Source organism: Sciurus carolinensis, chromosome 17 (assembly GCF_902686445.1).
Source record: "Sciurus carolinensis chromosome 17, mSciCar1.2, whole genome shotgun sequence".
Classification (NCBI taxonomy): Eukaryota; Metazoa; Chordata; class Mammalia; order Rodentia; family Sciuridae; genus Sciurus; species Sciurus carolinensis.
Window position 1 is genome coordinate 20,598,082 of NC_062229.1, and position 26,910 is coordinate 20,624,991.

At 55.6% G+C, this 26,910-nt stretch overlaps 1 protein-coding gene across 10 annotated transcripts in view; it reads right to left on the bottom strand.

Moving 5' to 3' along the window:
• Positions 1-16,930: 16,930 nt before the first annotated feature.
• Eps15l1 (epidermal growth factor receptor pathway substrate 15 like 1) overlaps positions 16,931-26,910 on the bottom strand; it is a 93,724-nt gene continuing 83,744 nt past the window's right edge. For 5 of the 10 annotated variants that reach the window (XM_047531087.1, XM_047531086.1, XM_047531085.1 and 2 more), the window contains 2 exons: positions 22,374-22,579; positions 16,931-17,579 (listed from right to left, as the gene is read on the bottom strand). In XM_047531087.1, coding sequence (XP_047387043.1) covers positions 17,433-17,579; positions 22,374-22,579 — 353 coding nt within the window. In that variant the 3' untranslated portion in view covers positions 16,931-17,432. Of the gene's footprint in view, positions 17,580-22,373; positions 22,580-26,910 lie in introns of those variants that run through there. The other 5 variants (XM_047531093.1, XM_047531091.1, XM_047531090.1 and 2 more) reach the window with 3 other exon arrangements.

Consider the following 26,910-nt stretch of genomic DNA (forward strand, 5'->3'; position numbering starts at 1 on the left):
CCTTGCATTCCACAGCCCATCCAAATGCAAGTTTTTCCTTTGAGTTTCTTGTTTGTTTGAGGGGATGGGTTTCTGGTTCATGGTTGACATGGTCTCACATGGCTGGCCGCAATTATTGCCGTATCTTTTTTTTCCAGAGTAATACGCCTTTTCCATAATGTTCTTCCCTTTGATAGGTTTCTATTGTCATTTTCATGGCTGTGCAATATTCCGTTCAGATATGCCAGGAGGCACTTAAGCAAATAATCTCTGCGTGTACAGTCATTCCTCTATGTCACCGGGTTCTGCAATGTCTGAATGCCACCAACTGTGGATCAAAAATATTTGGGAAAAACTGCATCTGTGCTGAACAGAGAGAGCCTTTTTCCTTTGTCACAATTCCCTAAACCACAGAGCAGAACAATGGTTCACAGCACTCTTGCAGCGTAGCCTGTGTTCTGTCATGTGGAGGTTACCCGAAGACCACGGGTAGGTGTATGCACATTCTCTACAAATGTCACTTATATAAAGGGTTTGAACCTCTAGAGATTTTGGTGTCCAGAGAGGGGTCTGGAACCAACACCCACAAATCCCCAGATGCCCATGGCTTATTTCAGACTGTGCCCAGAGGGTGGGTAGAGGGTTGGATGGTGAAGGTTTTCAGGGGTTCGACGTAGCCAGATGGGTGTGGCGATGGGGAAAACACAGAAACCCTTTTCCTGCCAGGCATTTCCTGTATTGGTGGCCCCGCGCCCAGCTGGTGAGGCCCCGGGCGTGGGGGTGGGCAGGGCCAGGGGTCTCTCAGCACCCGGCCCCACTCAGCACCTGGCGGGTCCCCAGGAGTCCCCAGGCCACAGGCCGGCTCCAGTGGTCACCGAGTGCCTAGGCGGGGGCCACAGACACGTGGCCCCAGAACGTGCTCTGCCTGGCGCGGCTCCTGAGCTGCAGCCCCGGCTCCGCCCTCCCGACGCCACATATGCCCGCCGTCCAGTGAGCGCGGGGCGCCAGATGACCAGGACGGCGGGCAAAGCCGGACACCTGAGAGACTCTGCCGGTGTCACCAGTGACCCGCGAAGCCCTACCCACCGCGGTGGAGCGGAGGAGGGGCGGGAAGGGGACCCTCCTGTCACCCCGCAGCCTGGCGCTGGCCCCGGGCGCGCGCTCCGGGTTTTCCCGGGCCACACGGGGTTTCCAGCCCGACCACTGGAGACCCGGGGCGGCTCTGGCGTGTGGGCAGCGTGGCCGGCCTCCGCCCAGCTGACCCCCGTGGCTCCTGTCCCTGAAGTCACAACAGCCCAAAAGGTGTCCCGGCTTCGCCAAGCGGGGCAGGACGGCGGCGCCCCCACTGCCCACGGGGCTGGGAGGCCGCGGGAAGCCTCAGCCTCGCCGGGAGAAGGGACAGGGAAGGGAGGCCGGCGGGGCGAGGCTGCAGGGGGCCTCGCTCCTCGTCGCTCGGCCATTCATGCCCCGGCTCGGGCGCTCCGTCCCCCGCAGCCCGGCGAGCTGACAGCAGAAATGACTCAGAAGTGACTCAGCTCCAGCCTCAGCGCCGGCCGCTGCCAACACGTCTCTCCCATGACTAACCCCGCGCCGGCCGGCGACCCGAGCCTGGCCGCTGTCGCCGGCCCTGCGACGGGCCAGCGGGGACACTGCCACTGCGAGGCAGCGCGGGCGGGGCGGGACACCGGGATGCGCGCCCCCGTTCTGCCTGGTGGGATCCGGCGCCCGGGCTGGCTTCCTGGGCTTCTGTCCCCACGGCCCAGATTTTCTTCCAGGAAAATCTCTGACAAGGCGGAATGAAGATCAGGGTCGGCGGGCGAGGGGCCTGGGGGTCCCACGAGCAGCAGGTGGCTCTGCAATCCCACTCCAAGGCCCAGACCCCGGAAAGAGGGCCCCAAACAGGTCCCTGCGCCCAGGTCCCCTGCAGCGTGGCTCACGACAGCCAGTAACCACCCAGCCAGGAAGGGGTGCAGCTGCTGTGTCCACAGGGTCCCTGGGAAGCACCCGCCCGCTGCCACCTCTCCCCTCCACAAACCTCAGGGCCCCTTAGTCTTCTAGGCAAGACCCATGGAACCCCCAGTCTCATGGGACACCCACATATGCTGCCTCCAGCGCTGGGCTCCTGGCTGCTAATGGTTCCTAATCTCCCAGCCCTGGGCCTTTGCACTACCCACAACCCTTGGACCCCACTCCAATCTGTCAATAAATCTACTGAAAGCCCTGTGAGCACCAGCAGGTGTGGGTGACACAGTGGATCTAACAGCCCCGTCAGTGGAGCCCGGCCTGAAACCCCCCAACCGCGGGGAATGGGCAGGGTGGGGGGACCTGCCCAGATATGGGGCTTCTGGGAGGGAGGTCAGTCTGGCTGGAGCAGGGATGAGTCCGAGCTTCAGGAGTGAAGGGCAATAGGGAGCCATGGAAGGATTAAGGCAGGAGGTGGCCATCAGCTTTCTGCCCTGACATGGTTCTTTTCCCATGACCTTCAGCTGCGAGGGGCCCCCTTCCTCTCTGAGCCCTCACATCCTTCTCTGTTTTCTGCCCAGGATTCCTGGGAGGGTCCCTGACTGATTCTGACAGGGTGGGGGATTCCTGGGGACCGAGGTCAGGCCCAGGCTGATGGCCAGTCAGGGAAGCCACCTCCACCATTCTGCAGGGAGTGCAGGGCCGGGAGGGTGAGGCAGGCACAACTGGCCTCAGCGAGCTTTCTCCAGCCTCTCTCTCCCATTACTCTGTTCTCTTCCCTCTCATCCCTGATTGCTTTGTCTATTTAATTATTATGATGAGAAATATGCAAAAATTTATCATCTTAACTTTTTTTTGTGGTGCTGGGATGGAACCCAGGCCTGTCACACGCCAGGCGAGCACTCCCACTGCTGAACCGATGACACTCCCAGTGCTTTCAATTAGTGGGACAGGGTCTCGCTCTGTTGCCAAGACTGGCCTCCAAATTGCCATCCTCCTGCCTCAGCCTCCCTAGTGGCTGGGATTTCAGGCATGAGCCACCACACCCGGGTATTTTAACCAGTTTTAGGGGTGCAGTTCAGTGGCATGAAGTACATGAAGGGTTGGGTAACCATCTCCACCGCCCATCTCCAGACCTTTCTCACCACCCCAACGGAAACTCCCCACTAGACACTCACTCCCCACCTCCTCCCCCAGCCTCTGGGGATCTACATTTTTTTTCTACTTGTTGTCTCTACAAACTTGAGCACTCCAGCGACTCCTGGGAGTGAAATCGGTTTCTGTGTGTGTCCTTTCAAGACGGAGTTCAGAGTCTAACATGCCAAAGCTTTGTGCATGTTGTCAGGATTCTTTCCTTGTCGTGGCTATATAATATTCCACAACCTGGCTCACCATATTTTGCTTCTCTGCTTATCTGGCTGCTTCCAGCCCTTGGCTGTCATGAGCTACTGTAAGCGCCAGTGTGGGAACAGCCATCCGGGTCCTGTCGGCTTCTACATGCATGTGCAGTGGAGGGAATTGTGGGATCCCTTTCTCCTTCAGCTCATCAGCTCAGATGGTTTTTCTTCTCTGAGCAGCCGGGTTCCAGGCTGCTGGCCCAGACTGGGCATATTTGCAAAAGCCTCCATGTCCCACCAACCTGAAACCTCTGGACCTTGGTTTCTTTTTCTGTGAAATGGGGATGGCAGCTTAGGGTTGGGGGACCCAGCCGGTGGCCCAGTTCAGGGCCCACCCGGAAATCAGGGTTTCGCAGCAGCCCTGGCTGGACGGGCCTGCGGCAAAGGTGCCACTCACACCCAGCACACCCACCGCTGCCTGCTCAGCCTGCAGGAACCCAGGCACATCACCCGCCCCTGGGTCCCCCGGATGGACACCCAGGACAGCCTCCTGCAGCAGGGACACGGCTGCCTGGAAACCTGCAGATGGCTCAGGACCTCACTCCACCAGGGTGGGGAGAGACTGAGGCCTAGAAATTCGGGTCCTCATTTGGCTGCAGTGGTGCATGCTTGAGACTCTGGAGGCTGAGGCAGGAGGATCGAAAGTTTGAGGCCGGCCCAGGCAACCCATTAAGACCCTGTCTCAAAATAAAAAGTTAAAAAGGGTTAGACATGTAGCTCAGTGGAGAGCACTCCTGGGTTCAATCCCTAGTACCTGCCCCCCAAAAAACTCAATCAATCCAGGTCCTAATGCAGCCCACCCTCCTGGTCTCTGGGCCTTCCTGAGCCCAAACACGAGTCCCATGAGAATCGTGAGTTCCTGCCAAAGGCCTGGGACCAGAGCTGCCAGGATTCAGCTCTGTTTGAACCTAGAACAACATGAACTGAACATTTTATTGACAAACTTTTTTGTTTCCCTCCCCCGCCCCCCTTTTAAATACAGGGACTCTATAAATCCGCTAGGCCAGATAGACCTGTACAGAAGATCCCCGCTGGGCTGGGGGCTTGGCTCGGTGAGTCCCACCTAGCCTGTGTGAGGCCGGGGTCCCATCCCCAGCACCAGGGAAAAGCGAAACACAGTGAAACAAAAACACTCCCCACCAGGAACAGAGGCCACATTCTTCCGAGCGCTGAACGTCCCCTCCACCAACTGAAAAGGACCAGAGTGATACAAAGTATGTTCTCTGGCCGCAACGGAATGGAGTAGAGATCAGAAGCGGTGCTCGGGCGAAGCTGGAGAGCACACAGCTCGGTGCAGGGAGAGCCTGCCAGGAGGCGCGTCCAGCCCTGGCAGCCAGCCCGCCTGGCGCTCTCTGCAGCTCTCGGGGACCTGGGAGGCCTGGTGGCTCCTGTGGCGGTGGCCTCCAGGTGGGTGACCCAGAAGCAGCTCCTGCAACCCCGAGGCTGGCCACGCGGATGCTCCGGGGGTCTGCTTCTGTGTGTCCACCTCAGCCAGGTCCGCACCAGCCTCCCTTGCTCCTTTAGAACATGCTAGAAACTCCCCTGCTGCATCCCTGCCTCCGGGGCCCGCTGGCCCTGTCCCTCTTCCCAGGCCAATGCCTTTGCTCTTCCCCAGGGTCTTTTCTTTTTTGCCAACGAGCCCTCCCCATGTGTCGCAGGAAAGCCCTGACTCTCGAAGGCCAGCAGCGGCGGAGCTGGACCTCGGGGGACCGGCAGCACTGTGAGGGGGCACGGTGGCTTCACCCCATCACCCAGAGTGAGGCAGCGTCCGGCTGCCCGCGGTGACAGGGCTCCCCACGGCCGGCCGGGCGCCGCAGCTCTGCCCCTGCCCCCTGCCCGGGCCGCCTGGGCCTGAGCAGCTCGGCTGGGAGCGTCCCCCTGCCGCCCGCTCTCCCCGGCCCTCCTCCCGCAGGGGTCCTGCCCGGGCTCTGGCCCGGCCCTGCAGGCAGCGGTGTTGGGACGTCCGGCAAGGCTGCCTGTGGCCATGTTTGGGACCCGGTGTGGCTCTGAACTGTCCCGGTCACCCAAGAAAGAGCCCCCAGCCGACGAGGGCCAGGCGCTGCTCCGGAGGCCACACGCCCTGGACTGCCCTCACCTCCGTCACCCCCGCCTTCAGCCTTGACCCCAGCCTGCCCTCTTGGGGACTGTCCCAGGACCGAGGCACACTCTTGGCAGCCAAGCCTCCTCTGAGGCCTCTGGGTCCCAGGATGATCCAAAATGAAGGGCGGGCCTGGGTTGGGGGTCGGGGGTCGGGGGTCGGGGGCTGGCCGCCCCACCCCGCGGGGCTCCGGGTGGGCTGGGGACGGAATTCTCCGCATTCCCAGTGTCTGTTGAACCCCAAACCTCAAGCACATCCTGATGTCTCATTTCCTCGACACAGCCGGTGACAGGCCACTGAGCCGGGGGCTCGTCGGTTCATTCTGAGTCATCGGGGTTGATGGAAGGAAGGGTTTCTCATCTCAGGAGTTGGTGGCCATGCCGAGTGGGGCCTGTTCCCACCGCTCGCGCTATGCAAGCCGTGGAATGGCTCGGGCCGCCTCGCCTGCCCGCGGGACCCTGGGCAAGCCTCCGCTGCCTCCTCCGTAGGATGGCGTCAGTGGCGGCTATCTTGGCTGGACTCAGATGGACCGGACCATGGCTGGCACATAGAAGTGCTCCATGAAGGAGGGGTGGCCGTGAGTGAGGGGGAAAAGAAGCAGGTCCCCTCGCTCTCCTTAATTCTGCTGGTCCCTGGAAAGCGGGGTGGGGAGGGGTTCCGTGTTCGGGGTCCTCCCGACGTCACCTGCCCGTTCCCCGCTATCTCCCGCACAGACTCCGATTTCTCCACCGACATGCTCGGGAGCCTTGCTGGCCTTTCTCGGTGTGAACGTGCGTCTTCTTGGTGGCTTCGTCAGCAGGAGGGGCAGCTGGACGCCCTGACCCGGGAGGTTCTGCATCTAGGGTAGCACCCCGGGGACTGGCTCCCGACCCCACGGATACCCAGGTCACCCACGTGCAGGTCCCTCCCGCAAAATGGCCCGGCTTTGTGCAGAGCCCATGAACCCCCAGCCTGGACCCTGCGTCCTCCCTCGCTGGCTTAGACCAGCACGCCGCCACGCTGCTGAAGGATGACAGCAACGTCACACGCCACGTTTGGGACCGGTGGATTTTCGTTCTCGGGGGTTTTTGATCCCAGGTTGGTGGGACCCACGGAGGTGGAGGCCCGGGGCGGAGGGCGGCTGGGCTGGCTGTGGTCAGGGTCTGCGTGGCTGCGAGGTCGCTGACTGCTCCCTGCGGCCCCTTCAGGACAGCCCCAGAGCAGAGGGACCCCAGCGTCCCCCCCCCCCCCCGAGAGCACACACACACACCGCGTCCCTCTGTGCGACAGGACGTCACCGGCCACAGAAGGGAGGAAGCACAGACGCCTGTGGGGTGGACCAGCCTGAAAGCGTGGCCCTGAGTGACAGCTACGCACAACAGGCCCCAGTGACCCCATGGAGTGGACTGTCCAGGACTCAGACGACAAAACGCTGTCCCTGCCGAGCGTGTCAGCGCCGCAGAATCTGTGCAGTTCCAAGGGCGACTCTTACCGCGAATTTCATCTCAATTAAAAACGGGGAGCTGGGAACCAGAGCTTCGATCAGAAAACTTGGCTATTGTTTAAAAAGCTTTTTGGTGGCGGATGGACACGATGGCTTTAGCCAGGTATTTCTGTTTCTCTGTTCGGCTGAGGGTCGATCCCAGGGCCACACACGGGCCACTGAGCCCGGCCCAGCCCGAAACCTGGCTATTTTTAATGAAATTCCTGCGTCAATGTAAAACAAAATCTGGACCAAGTGTGCAGGGATGCACGGCTGGACGGACACAGCACAGCCTGCCAGACGAGGAGCTGTCCCCGGGCCTTCAAAACGGACATCCCGACACCCACTGGGCGACTTCAGACTCAGAGGGACAGAAAGACTGGTGGGTGGGGCAGGGAGGTCGCTTAGCGGGTGTCAGTGGTGTAGAGTGAAGAGCCCGGGAGAGGGCGGGCGCCGCGCCGGGAGTGCACTTGACTCACGGAAGCTTCGAAGCGGGTGAGATGGCACATCCCGCGCTAGTCACGTTTCGCCACAGTCATAAAAATAAATCAAGAGATACAATTTGGGGGCCGAGGTTGTAGCCCATCAGTAGAGTGCGTGCCCAGCACTGCACAGAAGTAAAGAAATGGCGCTGGGGATGTAGCCCGGCTGGCGGAGTGCCTGCCTGCCCACAGGCACAAGGCCCTGGGTTCAGTCCCCAGCACCGCAAAGAAAACAAAAAGTCAATCGACAAACACTGGGCACCGGAAGAGGTGAAGCGCAGGCTCTCTCACCAGGCAGTGCTCTCTGGAAGCTCAGAAAGGTGTCTTTGGAGACACGAATGTGATTCTCAGGAAAATAATGCATTTCCACTTCTGGTTTTGAGAACTTTCTTTGGGTGTATACGGAGGTCAGACCTGCCCCCGGACGGGCAGCGCCTGCACCAGGTGGGCCGGGAGAAAACAGAATGCCTAGGCATTAAGTTCACAGATGGAACTGTTCTTATTTCATGAAATTTCCCCTTAAACATATCAACTCTAAAACCTGGGGGAACAGGCAGGGGATCCTGAGATGAACGGCGTTCCCGACCGGAGTGTGGGGTGTTTCACAGTGCCGGGGTTGGAACCTGGGGTCTCCTGCATGCTAGGAAAGCACCCGGCCCCCGGCTGCACCCCAGCCCCAGGTGCAACGAATTTTCAAAGCCAGGTGTGGTGGTGCACGCCTGCAGCCGCAGCTACTCAGGAGGCTGAGGCAGGAGGATCGCTTGAGCCCAGGAGTTCAAGGCCAGCCCAGGCAACACAGTGAGACCACGTCTCAAAGAAAAAACAACCTAGATCAAGTTTCACAGTCCCTCATTCGCTGGCTGAGGTCCAGACAGGGAGAACTGCCGTCCTTGAACAGCCTCTGTCAAATCTCCTGGCTGTCCTGGTCCCTGCACCCCAAAAGAAGCACGCCACAGCCTAGACTGCACGGGGGACCCTCAGCCATCCTCCTGGGGAGGCGACCCAGCCCATGACGATGGAAAACACCCACTTGTTTGGTCAACCATGCCAACAAAGAATAATTTTGTTATTTTCTATTATACATTTTATTTTATTATTTCATTTTATTTTTGTGACAGGGGTCCCACTGTGCTGCCCCGGCTGGCCCTAAACTCCTGGGCGGCCAGGGTCCTCCTGCCTCGGCCTCCGGAGCGGCTAGGACCACAGGTGAGCACCCCCGTGCCTGACTCCAAGAACTTTATTCATTTATTTTTCACTTATGGTGTGAGCTCCAGCTCCATCCCCCAGAGAATTTTAGTCCCCCAGCAATTTAACAAGGGCCTGTCTCAAAATAAGTTAAAAAAGGCTTGGGGTGTGGCTCAGTGGTAAAGGGCCCCTGGGTTCAATCCCCAGTACCAAAAAAAAAAAAAAAAAAAAAAAGTTCACAGAGTACAATGTCAACAAGACAATGTCCACAAACAAGAGGGCTCAGAGGGGTTGGTGTGGACGTGAGAGAACATGCCAGAAATAGGGCAAATGCCCAGATGGCAAAAGTATACATATATGTACAATTTTACATATGTACACATATATACAAACTGCTGCAGCCCTCTACCGAGCAGGGGCCTGGCCTGGGACAGACAGGGCTGCACTGGTGGAATATGTTCTGTGTACAAAGAGCCCCAGATGAACATCAGGCTCCTGGCATCCCCACCAAACGACGCGCCCAGTCGATGCCCGTGTGCCAGGCGCCGGGGAGCGGATGCAGCTCAGGACCGAGGGACGGGAGACGGAGATCCAGAGGTGGTTGGACCCGTCAGCCAGAATGCACTCCTCAGCTGGGAAGGAAGGCTGGGCAGGCAGGGGACACGGTGACTGGACTAGGTCACGAGGGCCAGAGAGCCCGGGTTCAGAATGGCCACGGCTCCGAGACCTCAGGGCTGGTGCTGAGGGCTTCGGTCCTCGGAAGGCTGAAGAGCCCGGGCAGCGTCCTCGGCAGGAGGGGTGTCCTCGCGGGGAGGGTCTTGGACGAGGGCCCGAGAAGCCAGCCCTCTCCGGGGACTGAGGTGCTCCGGCTGCCTGGTGTCCACGCAGGCGCTTCCTGTGTGTCAGTGCCAATCCATTTCTAGTAAGTCTCCTTGTCAGTCACAAAAATAACCACTGGTGAAGCAGCGATGAGCTCATGGTGGGGACGAGCTGCCACAGAAGAGCCGTGGCATCTGTCCCCTTGAGCGGAGAGTCCCTGGCCTAGCCTCAGAATTAAAGGTGACATCCTGGTTTGGGACATGCCACCTAAATGGTGGTGGGCCATGCACCTGGTCCCTAGAGGGTGCTTCGTACACTTGAGCCCCCTTCCCTCCCAAGACCTTCGTTCGGATAATCACAGAGAGTTTCAGGGATGGAACCGTCTTATCCCCACTGATTTCCTGTAGAATAAGAATCCCATTGTTTTGATTTGCATCTGGAATGTTCCCCAGTGTTCTGTTTCTATGAAATGGCTACAAGTGCATTAAAATATGTTGGAAATCATAATTTAGAGCTTACACATTATTATGTCATTACTATTGACATTAGTGAATATTGTTATATATTATTATGTAATATTATAAGATTGTCATCATGTAACTACATGCTATATTTAAATTTTATCTGTGAACCACATGGAGGACCATGGGAAAATGGGGAATTTTATGTTATGGGTTCTTCGGCACTACAATTAAAAATAAAAACTAGCTCCATGATACAGCGTGTGCTTAGCATGCAGGAAGCCCTGGGTTCAATCCCTGGCATAAAAAAATAACTTAAAAAAAAAAAAGCCCCAAAATGAAACACTACTATAGTTCCTACTACGATTTGACCATTCAGAACATGCCAGGAGCTCAGCTGTGGATCTTCACGGCCGCCCCGAGCTAGATATTATCTGTATTTGACTGATAAGGAGAAAAACGGAGGCTCTCAGAGGAGATGGAGAGCCGCAAGGTCAGGAGGTGACGTGGCTCGACACCAAGTCTGCCTGGCTCCAAGGCTGTGGCCTTCCCAACACACCACGACCTCCCCGTCACTTCAGGGTTACCCCTAGGGAAGAAAACCGTGGATGTGTTATCCTGGGTTCTAGAACCAGAAAAGGAATCAGGAGTTCCGGCCCATTATGCCGTCACTTCCTTTAAAAAGTGTTTACAGTTGAACAATTGCTACATCTTGTCTCGGGTCTTTTTTTGGCTCTTGGTGTGGAAACTCTGCCCTTTGTCTTGAGTACAAAGGAGCAACGCTCACTGCAGACCACCAGCTCCCGTCCTGGGCTGCTGGCCTGGGAAACCCTGCGGCCGGGGAGTCCGGCTGATGGTGCTGTTTTCCTCTTGAAATGCTGGTGGTATTGCGTTACTCTGCGGTGCTGTGGATGGAAGCCAGGTCTCACGCACGGTGGGCGAGCACCCCGGCCCTGAGCCGCAGCCGGGCCCTGCTTTTGGCTTCTTGCTTCTGTTTTTTCCAGCATCGCTCTGTCTATAGAACCCACCTCTTCAGCCAGGTGTGGTCGTGCACACCTGGAGTCCTGGCTACCTGGAGCTGAGGCAGGAGGATCACTCAAGTCCAGGAGTTCAAGGCCAACCTAGGCATGGACTCACAATACAATAAAACCAAAACACCAAACTCTTTGGCCCAGCCCACTGGGACGCTTATTCTATTTTATGGAATGAAGTGTTGCCTGATTATAGATTTGAAGATGAAGCCAATTTAAAAAAAGGTTTTTGTACTAAGGATTGAACCTAGGGTGCTCTACCACTGAGCCTCAGCCCCAGTCCTTTTTATTTTTTAATTTTGAGACAGGGTCTTGCTAAGTTGCCCAGGCTGGGTTCAAACTAGTGATCCTCCTGCCTCAGCCTCCCAACTTGACCAAGATCATTTAAAAAGTATATATGTATTATTATAGGTAATATATAGCAATATAATCAGATATGTTGATACTGATACAGTTACATATTATATTGATGTATCATATCATGTGCTATTTATTATTTTTTTAAAAATATTTTAGTTGTAGGGGCTGGGGCTGTGGCTCAGTGGCATGACAGAGGCACTGGGTTCGAGCCTCAGCACCACACAAAAATAAATAAATAAAGCTATAAAAAATATTTTAGTTGTAGATGGACACAATACCTTTATTTTGTTCATTTAGTGTTTTCATGTGATGCTGGGGACCGAACCCAGTGCCTCACGTGTGCTAGGCAAGCGCTCTGCCGCTGAGTCCCAGCCCCAGCTAGCACGTGTTATTTAAACTAGTGCTTCTTCCTTAGCAATCAAATTAAAGTTAGCAAGCATAAGTAAAATATTTTAAATAAATATGAGGCTAACAGGATGACAACTGTTCCATTCTCTTCTTTTTGTCACCTGAAATCCTATATGTCATTTTACAGACCTGAATAACAATCCTAAGGACTTTCAGGGCAAGAAAATTTCTGTCTTCCCTGGTTGTCTGTGTCCAATCTCATGGGCCAAAGGAGGAAACTGAGGCCCAGAGAGGTTAGGAACCGAGCCCAAGGTCACGACAAGCGAGAACCCAGCATGTCAACCAGAAAGCAAGCTAAAGAGCGATATTTAAAGACCCACTGAACATAAACAAAAGTGCGACCGACGGCCCGCATCACGTAATTTCTTTGGAATAAACTCATGATAACAATCGCCTTTCCATTTCCCTTGATGTTTTTTTCCAATAGCGGCTCGTGATACAATTTGTACGGCTCCTTAGTAACTTTGACTGGGGAAATTTGGGGAAGGAAAAAAAAAAAAGCACCGTTTCAAAGGAGCGAGATCTGATAAGGAGGCTGAGCTATTTAGTCCATTATTGCCAGGGGCAGGTTCTTTGTTTCCTAGGCTCTTCCTGTGGTCTTAAAAATAGCTTCCACAACTGTTCCAGGAGAGAACGGCCTTTTCACTCAAGTGGGCTTTGAAGATGTGATTCTGTGTACTCGGAGGAGACTTGGGGTCATCCATCACCTCTGTCCACAGAGCCTCTGGGACACGGGTCCTGGCCTGCGGTCCCACCTGGACTGACGGCCACGGAGGCAGGTCCACGTGGAGAGGGTTGGAGCAACAAACAGGGCCAGACCTCCTACGTCAGGGAGCCGAGTCACGGTGCAGGTGCGAAGCCCCAGGTTGCCTCTTACCTGAAAGTTCTGTCTCATGGAACCAAGGGGTGGCAATCCGTTGTCATGTCACTTTGGCAGAGTCACGTGAGCGACACGGCATTTCTTCATGAGGGTACAGGTGTCCGTGTGCTCGAGTCCTGTGTGAAATGGACGCCCCAGACTTCCGATGGCCTTGGACAACTTGGAAAGCCGTTAGTGCCGTCCTGATGGAAGGACAGAAAGAAGCTGCCCCGTGGTCGGGTGGGCCAGCCCCATGTTTTTCATGTGAGGTTGTCTGCATCCCCTCATGTGGAACCTGTGGCACTGAGGGCCCACTCCACAGATGGGCCTGGGGACATGATGTCCCAATTCTGATTTGCTTTAAAATTTGACACGTCTGCAAAGAGCAGGAAGAGAGGGATCTGTGAAGCGAAGGTGGGAAAATCTGGCTGAGGGCCGGTGCTGGGCGAGAGGTGTGGGGTGTGTTCCTCGCCTCCTGTTATGTTTGGAAATTTTCATGACAGAACTTTGTAGACTGGACACGCTGTGCTTCAGGAAAGGGTGTGTCTGTCATGAAGGGGCAGAAACAGCCAGCGGGAGTGGGGAGGGACTCGTGGATATGGTGCTGATTATTTAGGCAGCAGTGTGCGTCTGCAGGAGGAAACAGAACTAACGACTGGCTAATGACTTTGGGGGGGCGATCTGAAAACCTCTTTAAGAATCAGATAGGCCAGCTGGGTGCAGTGAAACAGGCCTGTAATCCCAGCTATCCAGGAGGCTGAGGCAGGAGGATCTCAAGTTGAAGGCTTGGGCAACTTAACAGGATTGTCTCAAAATAAAAATTTTAACAAGGGCCAGGGGTGGAGCTCGATGGCGGAGGACTTGCCTAGCAATTGGGGGTGGGGTGGGGTCAGATAGGCTGAGTGCAGACCCTAGTTTCAGCTTCGCAGGAGGCTGGGGCAGGAGAATTGCTTGAAACCGGGAGCTTGAGGCTGGCTGGCCTGGGAGACATAAGGAGAACCCATCTTAGAACCCAACCAAAACAAAAAACAGATGCAGGTAAAAATGTTATGAAACCTGTGTGCACACACGTAGAAATGAAAAAACACTCACCAGCGAGCACGCTAGGAGGTCTCGGATCACCTAAAAGCCACCTTACCACCCTGGATAAGAACTCCCAATTTTCCATTTCTAAACTATCAAGAGACTCTGCCTTTCTGGGTACAATGAATAAGTGAGTGAACAAGAGGTGCTGAGGAGCCCTCAGCTCTTTATGAAGACCAGCAACATGAGCCACTGCCCAGGGCTGGCTCTGGAGCTCTGGACAAATGGCTACTATGGTCATTGAGTCTTGGTTTTCCCATCAGGAAAATGGGCCAATATCCATCTTGCCCAGCTAGAAGACTGTTTTGAGATCATAACAAAAAAAAAGGAAGTGGAGTCACTCTGAAAACCTGGGTCACACACCACATTTGGTGTGGCCCGGCCTTTACAGGGGGTCTAAGCTGTGACCACCATGGACAGAGGTGAGGGGGCGTTCCTCACAGGAGGGGCTGGGGCCCTCAGGCTCGTCCTGAGGCAGCCTCTGCAGAAGGAACCCTCAGGCATCACCTCTGGCCGTAGCCACACTTGGGAAGCCCCCGGCTCTTCCAAGAGAGGATCGAAGAACCTCGGGGGTTGTGAGGCCCACAAGCCCCTTACCAGGCCCAGGCACGTCACTGCTGATGACACGGCCGAGTGGAGTGTTCCAGGGGCACAAGGCAGTCCTCCTGCCCTGGACCGCAGCCTATGGAAGGGGGACCTCTGCGTGTCCCCAAATCAGCCATAAACCTCAAATTGCGTTGCAGTTTCAGTCTCAAGATTCATCGCCCCTGGGCTGGGGCTGCAGCTCGGGGGCAGAGGGCTTGCCTGGCACAGGTGAGGCACTGCGTTCCATCCTCAGCACCCGTAAAAACGAAGAAATGAAACAGAGGCATGCCGTCCATCTAAAGAAGGATCATCGCCCTGAGACAAGTCTACGATACATAGATAAGTAAATAATAAACTCTTTGGGCCTGAAAAGCTCTCCTTAAAAACAATCGATCTCTCCCCAGGGGGAGCGAGGTCCACGCCAGCAGTGGGAAGCCAACGGCAAGTGCTCCTGATAGGATGAGATGAGGCTTTACCCGGGGGCCTCCTCCCCCAAACCACCCTGCCCCCGTCATCGGGCATATATATCTCAGGCAAGTACCAACGGAGGGACAGGGACAGGACACCTGCCTGACACTCCTCAAAACCATCCAGGTTGTCAAAATCAAGGCAGGTCTCAGCCCAGAGGGGCCCAAGGAGAAGAGAGGATTAAATGTCACGGGGGATCCTGGAACAGAAAAAGGACATGAGGGAAAGACCGGCAAGTCTGAAAAGAGTGTGGACTCGACCTAATAACGATGAATCAGTATTGGTTCGTTAATTTTGCCGAATTTAGCATATGATGTAGGAGAGGCTAAAAATAGGGGAAGCTGGGAGTGGCGTATGGGAACGCTTTGTATCATTGTGATTTTTCTAGAATAAAATGACCCTTAAAGGGAATTAAAACACAAACATAAATAAATAAATACCTCTCTTGGAATGACTTCCGGACTGGGACAAAGCTTTGGAACCAGGCAGTGAGAGGCACTGTGCAGGGTGTGAGTGATGGGAGGCGCCCTCGCTGGGAAGGGAGGAACAAGACCATATCAAACGCCACTAGAAGGATCTGGGTCCCTAACTGCCTGGGCTTCCAAGGAAAGGCGGACTCAGAGGAGGAACGTTCTGGGCCTGTCTCCCCTGGACATTAGGTCCTCACCCGCTTCTGAACCTGCTCAGTGTTACCCCTGAGGTTTCTTGAGGTAAAGGATGTGCTCAGGCTACCTGGATGGGGGTGGGTTTGCGGCACTGACCAGAGGAGAAATCTTTCCCAAGTTTTATCATGTCGACCTGAAAAAGTCAACCTGGGGTGTCTCTCCTGCTTGGGGACAGTGAAAAGCACAGCGGGGGAGGGGAATCTGTAAGTACCTCAGCAACTCCTGGGCTCTTCCTAACAGTTGTGTCCAAGCTTCCAGAATGTTCTAGAGGGATTCGGCTGCATACTGTTTCTGAGCACGGTTTCACGCTGGCCTTGGCCCACCCTGTGCCCATGGCCTTTGCCAGCTCTCTGCAGGGATTTCAAAGTGGGGTGAGGTCGCAAAGTGCAGCCTGCTCAGGTGCAGTAGAGTCACAGGCTGCTGCAGTTTTGTTTTTTGATTTTGGAATATTTGCATCCACATGGTGAGAGATCTTGGGATGGGTCCAAAGTCTATTTCATGGAATAACCAGAGGAGCACTGGTTTTAGCTTATCTTTAAAGCTCTGGCAGAATTCAGCTAAGAATCCATCTGGTCCTGGACTTTTCTCAGTTGGAAGGCTTTTTATTACTGCTCCTAACTTCTTGCTAGTTACTGGTCTATGTCCTCTTGATTCAACTTTGGCAGAATGAACATATCTAGAAATGTTCCCGTTTCTTCTACGTTTTCTAATTTATTGAGTATAAGCTTACAAATTAGTCCCTAACGCTCCTCTGGATTTCTGGGGTCTGTGGTGATTTCTCCTTTTTCATTTCTAACTTTGTTAATTTGGGTCTTCTCTTTCTTTTGGTTAGTTTGGCTACGGGCTTATCAATGCTGTTCATCTCTTCAAGAACCATCTCTTCATTTCATTGATCCTTTGTGTTGTTTTTTATTCTCAACTTCATTGATTTTGATTCTCTTCTTAATTACCTTCCTTCTGCTGGTTTTGGAATTACTCTGTTCTTCTTTTCCAAGGCCTTCAGATGCATCATCAGGTGGTTTATTGGGATCGTGAGACCCAAGTCTCAACACAACACTCCTTTATGTTTTATATACGCCTTCTCCACACGGCCTGGAGGCAATCGTCTCTATGTCTACAGGACCTGCATTTTGACTGTGACCCATCACCACAGGAGGATAGGTGTGACATTTCTCAAGTGTGCCGCCACGTCCACTCTCGAAAAGCTTTGGCTTTTGGAGCATATTCAGGATTTTCAGATACTAGGGGTACTCAACTTGTATGGCAAAAACTCTGCGGGGAGGGGTGGGGAATGTACCCTGTGGAAAATTTCCAGCTTTGGTTTTCTCCGTGGCCCTGGTCTCCACCGAAACCCAAATTTTATTTACTGACTGCCTGACCTGGGGATGGAACTCAGGTACTCATGCCTGCCAGTCAAGGGCTCTACTGCTGGGCTACACCCCTAGCCCCAAACAAGATTTAAAAGGATTTCCGGACCTACTTTTGTGGAGCTGATCTGCTTCCTTGATACCAATACTAGGAAAACGAAGATTGAAAAATAATCAATGGAACCTCCCCTGCCAACCCTGAGGACCAAAGCCAGGCCTCCCACTGAGCTACACCAACTGTTTGAATAAAGAAGATTTTTGTCTTTTGTATTAAAATATTTTATATTAATCATTCAAACTTCATTTTTATACAACGAATGCATACATCGTGGGGGGGTCTCACTGATGCGGGGAGGGGCTGAGGCGGGGCTCCCGGGCGATGGGCGGGGCTTGTCTGCAGCCGGGAGCAGGCGAGGAGCAGGGAGGCCCCTGGCTTCCTCGCCTCGGCCAGCCCGTGCGGGTGCTGACGGCGAAGCTGGACCCGTCGCCCCACTGGGGATGGCACAGCGGAGGGTCCGGCCCGCAGCCTCCAGGCCTCGCCACCTGGGGCATGTTTCCTGCCCACAGGGGTGAGCTGCGTCTGCTCGCCCTGAGCAAGCTCCCTAGGGTCGGAGGGCCTCTGTCCAACTGTTCCTTGACTTAGGATGGCTGTGGCATGTCACAACGTGAAGCAGGGACCGCTCTGAGTGTGAGTGTATAGAGACGTCTATGGTTTCCCCTGGTGAGCCTGCCCGCGCCCTGTCCCGCCTGTGCGTCCTTGCCTAGGCGGCCGGCATGTCGGCCTTACTGAGCGCGATGGCCAGCTCCAGGTCCTCCTGTTCCTGTCGCCGCAGCCGCGCCAGCCTCTCCTGCTCGGCCTTCTCGCTCTCCCGCTTGGCCCATGCCAGCTGCTGCTCTTCATTGCCGAACTGCAAGGGAAAAATGGACAATGTATTAAATGCCCTGCTGCGGCACCTGCGGCTGCGGAGCCCAGTGAGCAGGCTGGTGACTCGCCAGGCGGGGCTGAACTAGTGTGCACGTGGAAACCGGAGGCCCACGCCCAGGCGCTGACCCAACCTGCAAGGTGGCGTGAGCAGGGAACACATGCAGGAAGAAGCAAGGCTGTGCCGGGCCGCGACTGGCCCGCAGAGCAAGCCGGCTGTGCTGGGGGACTCCAGGGCACCAGCCCAGGAGGGCCGCCCTCGGGTCTCTGAGGCCCACTGTGCGGAAGCTCTGAGGGCTGGAGGCCACCAGCCACACCCTGCAGACACCAGGGGGTTTGTACCTGAACCTCTAGGGACCCTGGTCTCACCGTGCCATTTTTTCAGTGGGGCAGTTTTACTCTCCAGGAGCATTTTTCTGAAATGTTCAATCAAAACTTTTTTTTTTTTTTTTTTTCCCTTTTTGGCGCTGGGATGGAACCCAGGGCCTCGTGCACGCCAAGCACACGCTCTTCCGCCGAGCCACACCCCTCAGCCCTGTCTGCCCAGCTAATTTTATACAGGAGAGAAAACCATCTTGATCCTCAGGTGAGAGATTCCGAAGCAGCGTGGCTACGAAAAGCCACATGCCAGCAGCTCCTCCCCTCACTGTCAGCCGGGGGCACTTGCCTGTTAGGCCTGGAGAAAGCTCTTTCCCTTGACTGCCGCTAACACCAGGACAACACCAGTGACAGGGCCCTGGGTGGCTCTCCTTAAGGTGGCCCTTGGGACAGACAAGTACAGTCCCATGTGATCAGGCCCCTGCACCCCTCCAGTGGCTCCAGAGAAAGGAAGCACGTGGGAACATCCATGGCCACTTCTTCAGTGTGACAATAACCTTCAGGAAAAACTGGGGGAAGGCCCCCGGTCATCTTGCTCTGACAGTGGGGGACACTAAAGCAGGGGAAGGGGTTAGGTCCTCACACACTGGCTGTTCTTGAGGGGCTGATGGCCGTCAGCTATAGCTCATGGGGGACAGCCTTGGGCCCTGAACGCTGGGCACCCTGTGAGGTTCCCCTGAGATCAACTCCCAATCTCAGGGCTGCAGGACAGCGCTTGGGCTGGGAGGAGATGGACCTGGGAGGGGCCTCTGGGCCCTGGGGAAGCGCCGAGACTCCCCTTTGGGGGTTCCTTGGGTGAGCAAAGGGGGTGGTCAGACTGGTGGTCTCTAAATATTTCACAGCTCCGGGGCAGGAGGGTGCGGGGTGGGGGTAGGAGGGATAGGGCGCTGGGCCCGGAGAGGGGAGGGCCCGGTGGGGGTGGGGGTGGGGCCCGAACGGATAGGATGGGCGTGGCTTAGAGCTCGATGTGATTGGGAAGAGCAGGTGGAGGCTCCACCTACCCTGGGCATCAGACAGGGACAGGAGGGAGAGGGTCAGGGTGAGGACGTCCCCAGGAGAAAAGGCGCTGGAGTACTGCCCAGATCAACCCCTGGGGTCCCCAGGTCGGAGTCCCTCCTCCTCATCCGTTTCCACCATAGGCCACAGACAACCTCTCCGCCCCTTACCCACGCTGGGGGATTTTCCAAGACCTCACTGGGAGAAAAACAAGGAAAAAACAACAAATGCTGGTGGAAATTATTCCACAGTGCCACCAACAACAGTGGGAGGGGACTGCGTGGCTGACAGGGACCTCAGCCTCCACAGGCCTGGGGGACAGGTGGTGGGGACCAGCCTAATGGGAATCAGAACTTAGAACCCGGGCTCAGGGCTCCAGAGCGCCTGCTCCACACCAGGGCCTCCGGGCCTTCTCTGGCCCCGCCTGGACTGTGTGTCCGGAATGTCACTGCAGAGCTTCCTGGAAATTAAGCAAACTGACAGAAAAGTTCCAGGTGCCTTCCAGGTCCAGGGGTTCAAGGCCGGTGCGTGAATCCCACACCGGGACCTGCACTTGAGCCGTGGGGAGCAGCGGGGTTTGGGAGGAGTCTCAAGACCAAGGTGTCTCTCTGGGGCTCACTCTGTCTCGCAGGTGAGAAGAAAATGCTTTCCTATCCCCAGCTGGGGTCACCTCAGCTGGGCCACCTCCTAGTCCTCTGACCTGGAGGGGTCAGGAGATAGGCTGGGATCTGGACCACCCACAGGTGCAGTAGCTGCTCAATAAACAGCAGCTTGGCTTTGCGCCAGCTCCGATTTCTGCTTCCACTCTCTTCCCTCGCGGGAGGGACATGGGGCGGGGCTGAGAACGCTGCCCTCTGAGGCATCTCCCTCAGCTGCGACGCAGGTTAAACGGTTTCATTTTGGCAGCCTTTCAGAGGAGCAGTTTGGATGCTTGGCATGCTGGGAGGCAGTAGTGGTGGTGGCGGCGGCGGCAGCAGCAGCAGCAGCAGCAGCGGTAGCCCCAATGGGCACCTTTCCTCCCTGGGATGGACGCCTACACTGAGGCACCTGAGAGCAGGCTCACTACATTGTACCAGGGAGGCTTCTACTACCTCCTACTCATGCCTGATTCTCACGCTGAACTTGCACCCAACATGTTGGATAAAGCCAAGCACCTTAGCCAATCCCATGTTTGTACTGATCTCAATGCAGACTTTGGGGGGAAAAAAAAACCAAAAACAAAAAGCTGTTCTGTCAACCTACTTCCTAATGAACACACTGGCCTGAGATAGAAAGGCTTGTTTTTAAATACCAGAGAAGGAAGAGGTTTCTTGTGAAACTTCTACAAGAACAAATAACCCACGGATGGAAATTCAAGGCTCATCAAAAGAGGGCTCCAGGGCAGCAGAGCTGGGTGCCAGGGGGAACTGTGTGCGTCATGCTTGGGTGACTCCAGCTTCCCTGAATGCCAACACAGATCAAGTGGCTTCGCCCAGGTGACAACACGTCCTGCCGAGTGCTCAGAGAACCTGATCGGAAAGATTCCCGTTGCCAACCCGCTGGTGGGAGGAGACCTCTCAGCATTTACTCCAGGGGTTCGGAGGCTCAGCTCTGGCCTGTTCTAAATTAGCTCTAGTACTGGAGACGAGCTGAGCTGTGGGCCAGGGAGTGTGGAGAGATGTCCCGAGTCCCTGCAGGAGGGGCAGCTGTGGCCTGACCAGGCAGGGCGAACAAAGCCACTGAGGGTCCCATCTCTCACCCTCCCCATGCTGCCAGGGTGGGCCTCGTCACACCCTCTGACCTCCCCTGGGAAAACCTGGGCCTTCGAAGCGAGGAAGGCCTCCTGAATAAACAGCAGGGCCACGGCTGGACTGGGGAGAACTTGATTTTCTGCCTGGCCACAAAGGTATTTTAAAATGGGAGTTAACTGCTTTGGAATGACCAGAACTGTCAGGCCAAATGATGGCCCGACAGCTTGGGTATTTTTTATTTTATTTTTTTAAAGATCTTTTCAAAGAATAAGCCCTTTGGGGGTGGGGCGGGGGTCACAGGAAATAGAACTATGTTTCGGAAGAGCACAGTCATTTCTTCAAGTTGCTCTTGAACTCCCATTTACCCAACCCTTCTCTACTCCAAACTACCTGAGTCATGCAAGAAGAGCTGTTTTTTTCATTGGCATTTCGTATTTTTCCACCAGAAAATAAACCAAGTGCTATTCAAAGCACTCCATAAGCAGGTTTTGTTTCTGGTTTGATTAACAATGTTACCCTTTGCACACATCCACCGGGTGCACTGTGGACCACGTCCAGCTAACTGTAGTTGTAGGCTAGTCACAGTTCACCAGCAGCCAGGGGCATGTCAGGATCTTGGGCAATTTAAATAAGCCACAGAATGGCGGTGCACGGTGGATCTCACCAAGCTGGCTCTGAAAAGAACTGGGTGTTTACTGTGCATTGGCAGAGTTGTTTTGTCTGTCTGTCTATCTCCTACCTACTTATCTCTCATCTATCCATCGCTGGGGACGGAACCAGGGCCTCATGCGAGCTAGGCAGCGCTGTACCACTGAGCCACACCCCAGCACTCAGTCTGTTTGAAACGGATGTCCTGGGAGCCAGGGCATCTGTGATAATCCACCTCACACCCAGCCAAGGAGCAAGGTATACAAAAGGTCATACAACCCATGGTGCAAGGAATGCCGGGAAGACATCTGAAGCTCCCAGAGCATGAGAATTGTGTCCTGGGGACAGTACCAAAAACACCCTAAGGTGGCTGAATTCAACAATCTGGAGACTCCACACAGAGAACACAAGGTCACACCTACAAGATCCCAGGATCAGTTTCTAAAAAGGCACTTGATTTTGCTAAAGAGCTTTTGTGAGCTCTTGTTTGGGCCAAAGGAAGAGGCCTGAGAGGGGGTGTTCTAGAACAGCCTTCTCACTTCAGCGTAGCAGACCACCAGAAAACAACCACCACCGATCACGCGCCCAGGCAGGATGTCAGAACTGGTGCACACAGACCCGCAAGGACCCTGGAACCCTGGGCTCACTTCTGCAATCTTGTTATCACCCTTGGGAAGCATCCGACATCCTGGCTTCCAATAATCAATGAGCAAAACACCTCCCCGTGACACGGATGATACAGAGTGCCCACCAAGGACAGAAAGGGGCACGGTCCACCGCCATCCTGCTGGAAGAAAACGCGCCCTTACCATAGAATATCCGAACTGTAGTTTTTTTTTTTATTGAAAAACTGTTTTCCTTACACAAGCGCCAGTACAGAATAAATAACACAAATGACAGACAGCAGGAGTTACTGAGAGGCATAAATAAGCTGGGAGGTTTGCCACTGGAAAGACAAAAAATAACCCCAGAGAAGCTGCGAGCGGAGGGCGGGAGGGGGTGGCGCGCAGGCGCAGGACTCAACTTACAGAGGTGAAGTCCGCAAAGCCCGAGGAAGAGGCCTTAGAAGGCTTAGCTGAAGAGGAGGGGACAAATGGATCTTTTCCACTAAACGGGTCCCCAAACCCCTTTTTATTTTGGAAGGGGTCGCCGCTGTCAGCCCCGAGTGGCTGGAATGGATCGGGGGGCTCAGGGAAGTCTGCAGAACCAAGCTGGCTTACAGGTGTACTTTTACCTGGAAAGTTCAGGAGAAAACAAAAACAAAAACAAAAACAAAAACAAAAAAAAGGAGAAAAGAAAAGAAACACAGTTACTCACCACGGACAGAGCAAAGTGCTCAGTGGGGCCCTTCTGCCCCTCCAGGAGCCCTGGGGAACCCCGGCTTGCACACACCAGGCAAGCGTTCCACCACTGAGCTACGGCCCCAGGGCAGGGGCTCAGCAAGATTGTGATCGACACACACACACACACACACACAACAGTTTAGATGACACACACACATATAACAGCTGAAACTCGTTGTCTTTAAAAAGTTTACATGCAGACAGTTAATAGTTACAGGCATGCAGCTGGACGGGAGGGTTCTATATAGCACAGCAGGGTAACTATGGTTGACAACTAATTACATATTTCAAAATAGCTCCCAGAGAGGATCCAGAATGTTCCCAGCAAAAAGAAAGAATAAATGAAGCAGTGGAAAAGCCAAAGCCCTGACCTGATGGTTACACAATGTATCTTGTACTGAAATGTCACACTGTACCCCATAAACATGCACAATTACTATGTGTCAATCTGAAAGAAAGAAGTATATTTAAAAAGAAAGTTTATATGCAGGCGTGTTTCAAAGAGATTCATTTTAGTGAGGTAACACTTTTGCTATCACACTGAGTCAAAAAAAAAAAAAATCAGTGGCTGAGCAGAAAAATATACCACAAGTTGCTCACAAATAAGAGGGGCAGAGCATCAGCTGCACCCTCAGGATCAACGCGCTAGTTCGGAGGGCCGGGAGGCAGCTCATCAGACAAACCCTTCTAGTGTCCTGGGGTTAATTTTTTTCCTCCGTCCCTTTGGTGCTGGAGGCTCCAGTGAGTTTGCTGGGGCCTTTCTGACCTTTTGACCAGCAGATGACACCAGAATGCCTGGGTCCTAGCGCTGCATGCTTGGTAAGAGGGCAGAGAGGCATCCAGTGATCCCTGCCATCAGAAACCAGAGGCCCCTCAAATGCTGCTTAGCGACAGGAGGCCCCATCTGACGAACCCCAGCTGTCCTGAAACCTGCAGTTTTACAGACCAGGCCTGACGTACCTATCTGCCCGATGGGCGCCCAGGCGGTCAGAGCGCCCAGGGGAGCAGATGTTCGACTTGGTCAAGCAGCAGCACCACAGGCTGGAGACTCCATGATACTCGACACAACTCGTTTGTCAAGTGAGCTGCTAATGTTGGCCTGCAGTTTCCAAGTTCATGTTCAAAGAGAAACCAAGAGCTGCCTGTTATGGTCCACAGTTGACCCTGGACTTTTGGTTGCAGATCCAGAGAATACCCTGGCCCCCAGTCACACCTGCTCCCTGCAGCATCTAAGCCCAGACACCTGCCTTTGGCCCCTGCAGAGCAAGCTCCTCCAGCCTCCAGCGAAAACACCCTCCTCTCTGCCCGCCCAGCACACCAACCACCCAGGTCACACTTCTGAGGGTCGCAAGCTATTCCTAAGGGCTCCGGGCCATGGTCTGCGTCTGCCCTCTTTATCCCTGGGGCCTTACGGAAGGCAAGAAGCTGAGGTCCAAGTGGCCCATTGTCTTATTAGTGAGTGAAGCAGGAATGAAGAGATGGGGGTCAATTGAGGTGACACCCTTGGGGCAGCAGGGTCTGCTCCCACCTGGAGGTCACCTTGGCACCCTGTACGGCCCCACCTGGTCCACATACCAGAGAGCAGGTGGGAACCCTGCACAACCTCTCCTCTGTAAACATCAGTTTACTTGTGGCCTGAATGGGCAGTTCTGGGCCAGCTGGAAACACAACACCGTGTCCAACATCGGAGCCCCGCGCTGCACTCAGCTTTATGGCTTGAGTGTCACAGGAAGGCCGGGTCATGACCAGGAGACGAGAGCTGGGCGAGGGTTCTGGGGCCTGTCACAGGTGTCCAATCCCGACACTCGGGACGGCACCGGGAGTCTGGTGGGGCTGTGGGAGCATCAGTGGCTGGACCCCCTGCCTGCAGCCCCGTGCAGCTGCTGGTCTCCTGCACATTCAAGGAGACACAGTCCCCCTCCTGGTCTGTGCAGGACTCAGACACCCGCTCGTGGGCAGCTCCGCCCTGAACCTGGGAACACAGCACCTCTGTGCCTTGGGCCCTGCGGGGTTCTGCCAGGTCACCTTCAGGCCCAGCCCAACCCTGCCTGGCACCAGGGGAGGCCTTGCCAGGTTCTCGCTGTCGCCAGCGGCACCCCCGCGAGTCCATCTGCAGATGATCTGGAAGTGGAGCTGCAGGAGTGGGGGGCCGACTGTGGTCTGGCGTGTCTGTCTCACTGTCCCCTGGGGCACGCTCAGGACGAACGCAGAGGCAAGGGTGCAGCCTGGGCTCCAGCTCACCTCCCCACCCCACTACCAGGCGCAGGCAGGTGGGTGGGCTCCCACCAAGACCCTGGCCCGGAAGGTGCTGTGGCAGCCTGTGCAGCAAGGGTCAGGGCTGGCCTCCCCAGGCGCCTGACTTCCCAGGCGGCCTCCACACCCGGGGTCTCCTTCCTTCTCTTCTATCTCCTCGTGCCTGGTTGGCCTTGGGCTCTGGGCCACTCTCTCTGCTCCCTCCTCCTCCTCCTCTCCCCCCACCTTTACCTCCCAGGGCTGCAGACAGCTCCGGGACCTGGCCCGTCACAGCCTCCCTGTCCGGTCCTGCTGGCCTTGAAGAACTGCCTCTCTGGACGTCACCTCCCCAGCAGGCCCACTCTCTGGACTACGGGAAGAGCCGATGGGCAAGCCAAGGCCACCAGGACTGTGGGCACTGGGGGGGGGGGGCAGCGGTGTGGAAGGGCCCGCCCAGCCTGCCCAGCACTTTTTAACAGCATGCTGTGCCCCTGAAGGCAGTGGGGAGCCAGGGACACCCGGGGCTCCCGTCCTCAGCTCTGTGCCCCGAGCTCCCCCAGACCCTGGAGAGCCTCCCCTGCGGGCTGCTCATTCTCGCCTCCTTCCTGTGAGGCAGATCCACCCAACAAGGCAGCCTTTTGGCAGGGGAGCTGATCCCTTCCCTCTGCTCGGGTCTCTCCATGGTTCCCCCACTGCCTAGCATGACATGCCAGCCTCGTCCATGCTCCCTGACCCTGCTGGCCACCTGTCTGGCCCTGTCCAGCTCTGGTCCTTCCAACACGCTGGTCCCTGCAGAGTGCTATCCCCGCCCCACCGTCTGGCAGGGACTCCTGTCTATTCCTCTGCAGCCCCTGAAACACCCATAAGATGCTTACGTATGTTTCTCTCATTCACAGGACATCCACTCCACAAGGCTGAGGGCTCTGCTCTCCAACCCTGGGTCCTTCTGCCAGGGACAGGGGCTGATTGATGGTTAAATGTCCCTGGTTGAATCAAACTTCCTTTTTTCCTTTTTTTTTGTGGTGCTTGGGACTGACCCAAGGGCCTCACGGAGGCTAGGCAAGCGCTCTACCCCTGAGCTCACCCCATCTTTGTTTTTTTGTTTTGTTTTGTTTTTGAAACAGTATCTTGCTAAGTTGCCCAGACTGACCTCAAACTCAGTTCTCCCGCCTCTGCCCCCGACTTCGACTGAAGCTGTATAACATGCAAACTGGTGGCCCAGCCGGCCTCAGGCCCGTGCTACCCCTGTGCACATGGGAAGCCCCAGTGACCCTACCCACCTCTCGTCCCAGCCTCATTTCCTGATGAAGAGCCCAGAGCCTCCTTCCCGGTAACCCCCAACCCAGGGCTTGCTTCCTGGCGCTGCCCAGGACGCTCCGCCTCGAGCACCACTGCACGCCGTCCCCCACCGGGGGCCCCTTCAGGACCCTCCCCCAAACACACAGCCACGCCTGGTTCGGCTCTGCTGGCACAGCTCTGGGGTGGGGGTCCCAGGCCTGAGACAGGACCAGTTGTGCCCCCAGAAGGCCGTGAGGAGCTCGAGGACTCCCACGCAGCCCACTCAGCTCCGGTCTCCTAATCCAAGGAAAGGGGCAGGAGTGGGCCTAACTGTGCCCCAGTTGGCGCCCGGAGGTCCTGCCCGGCACCTCACGGGACTGAGGGAGTTAAGACGAGGTCACTGGCTGGGGTCCTCCTAAGAGGACACGAACTGAGGGACAACCGTGTGAAGACACACAAGGCCAAGGACAGGCCTCAGAAGGAACCACGCTTGCCGACACCTCAATCCTGACTTCCATCCTTCAATCAGCGAGACGACGATGTCTGCCTTTTAAGCCACCCAGCCTGAAGACTCACGGGGTCACAAGGGGCCTAGCCTGCACGGCCTCCAAGGGCAGGTGCCTGCAAGGACTCGTAAGTCCACCGCCTGCACACGCATCCTGAGGGATGGGGACACGGTCTGGCTTCCTCCTGGCCCCATACTTGCAGCTTT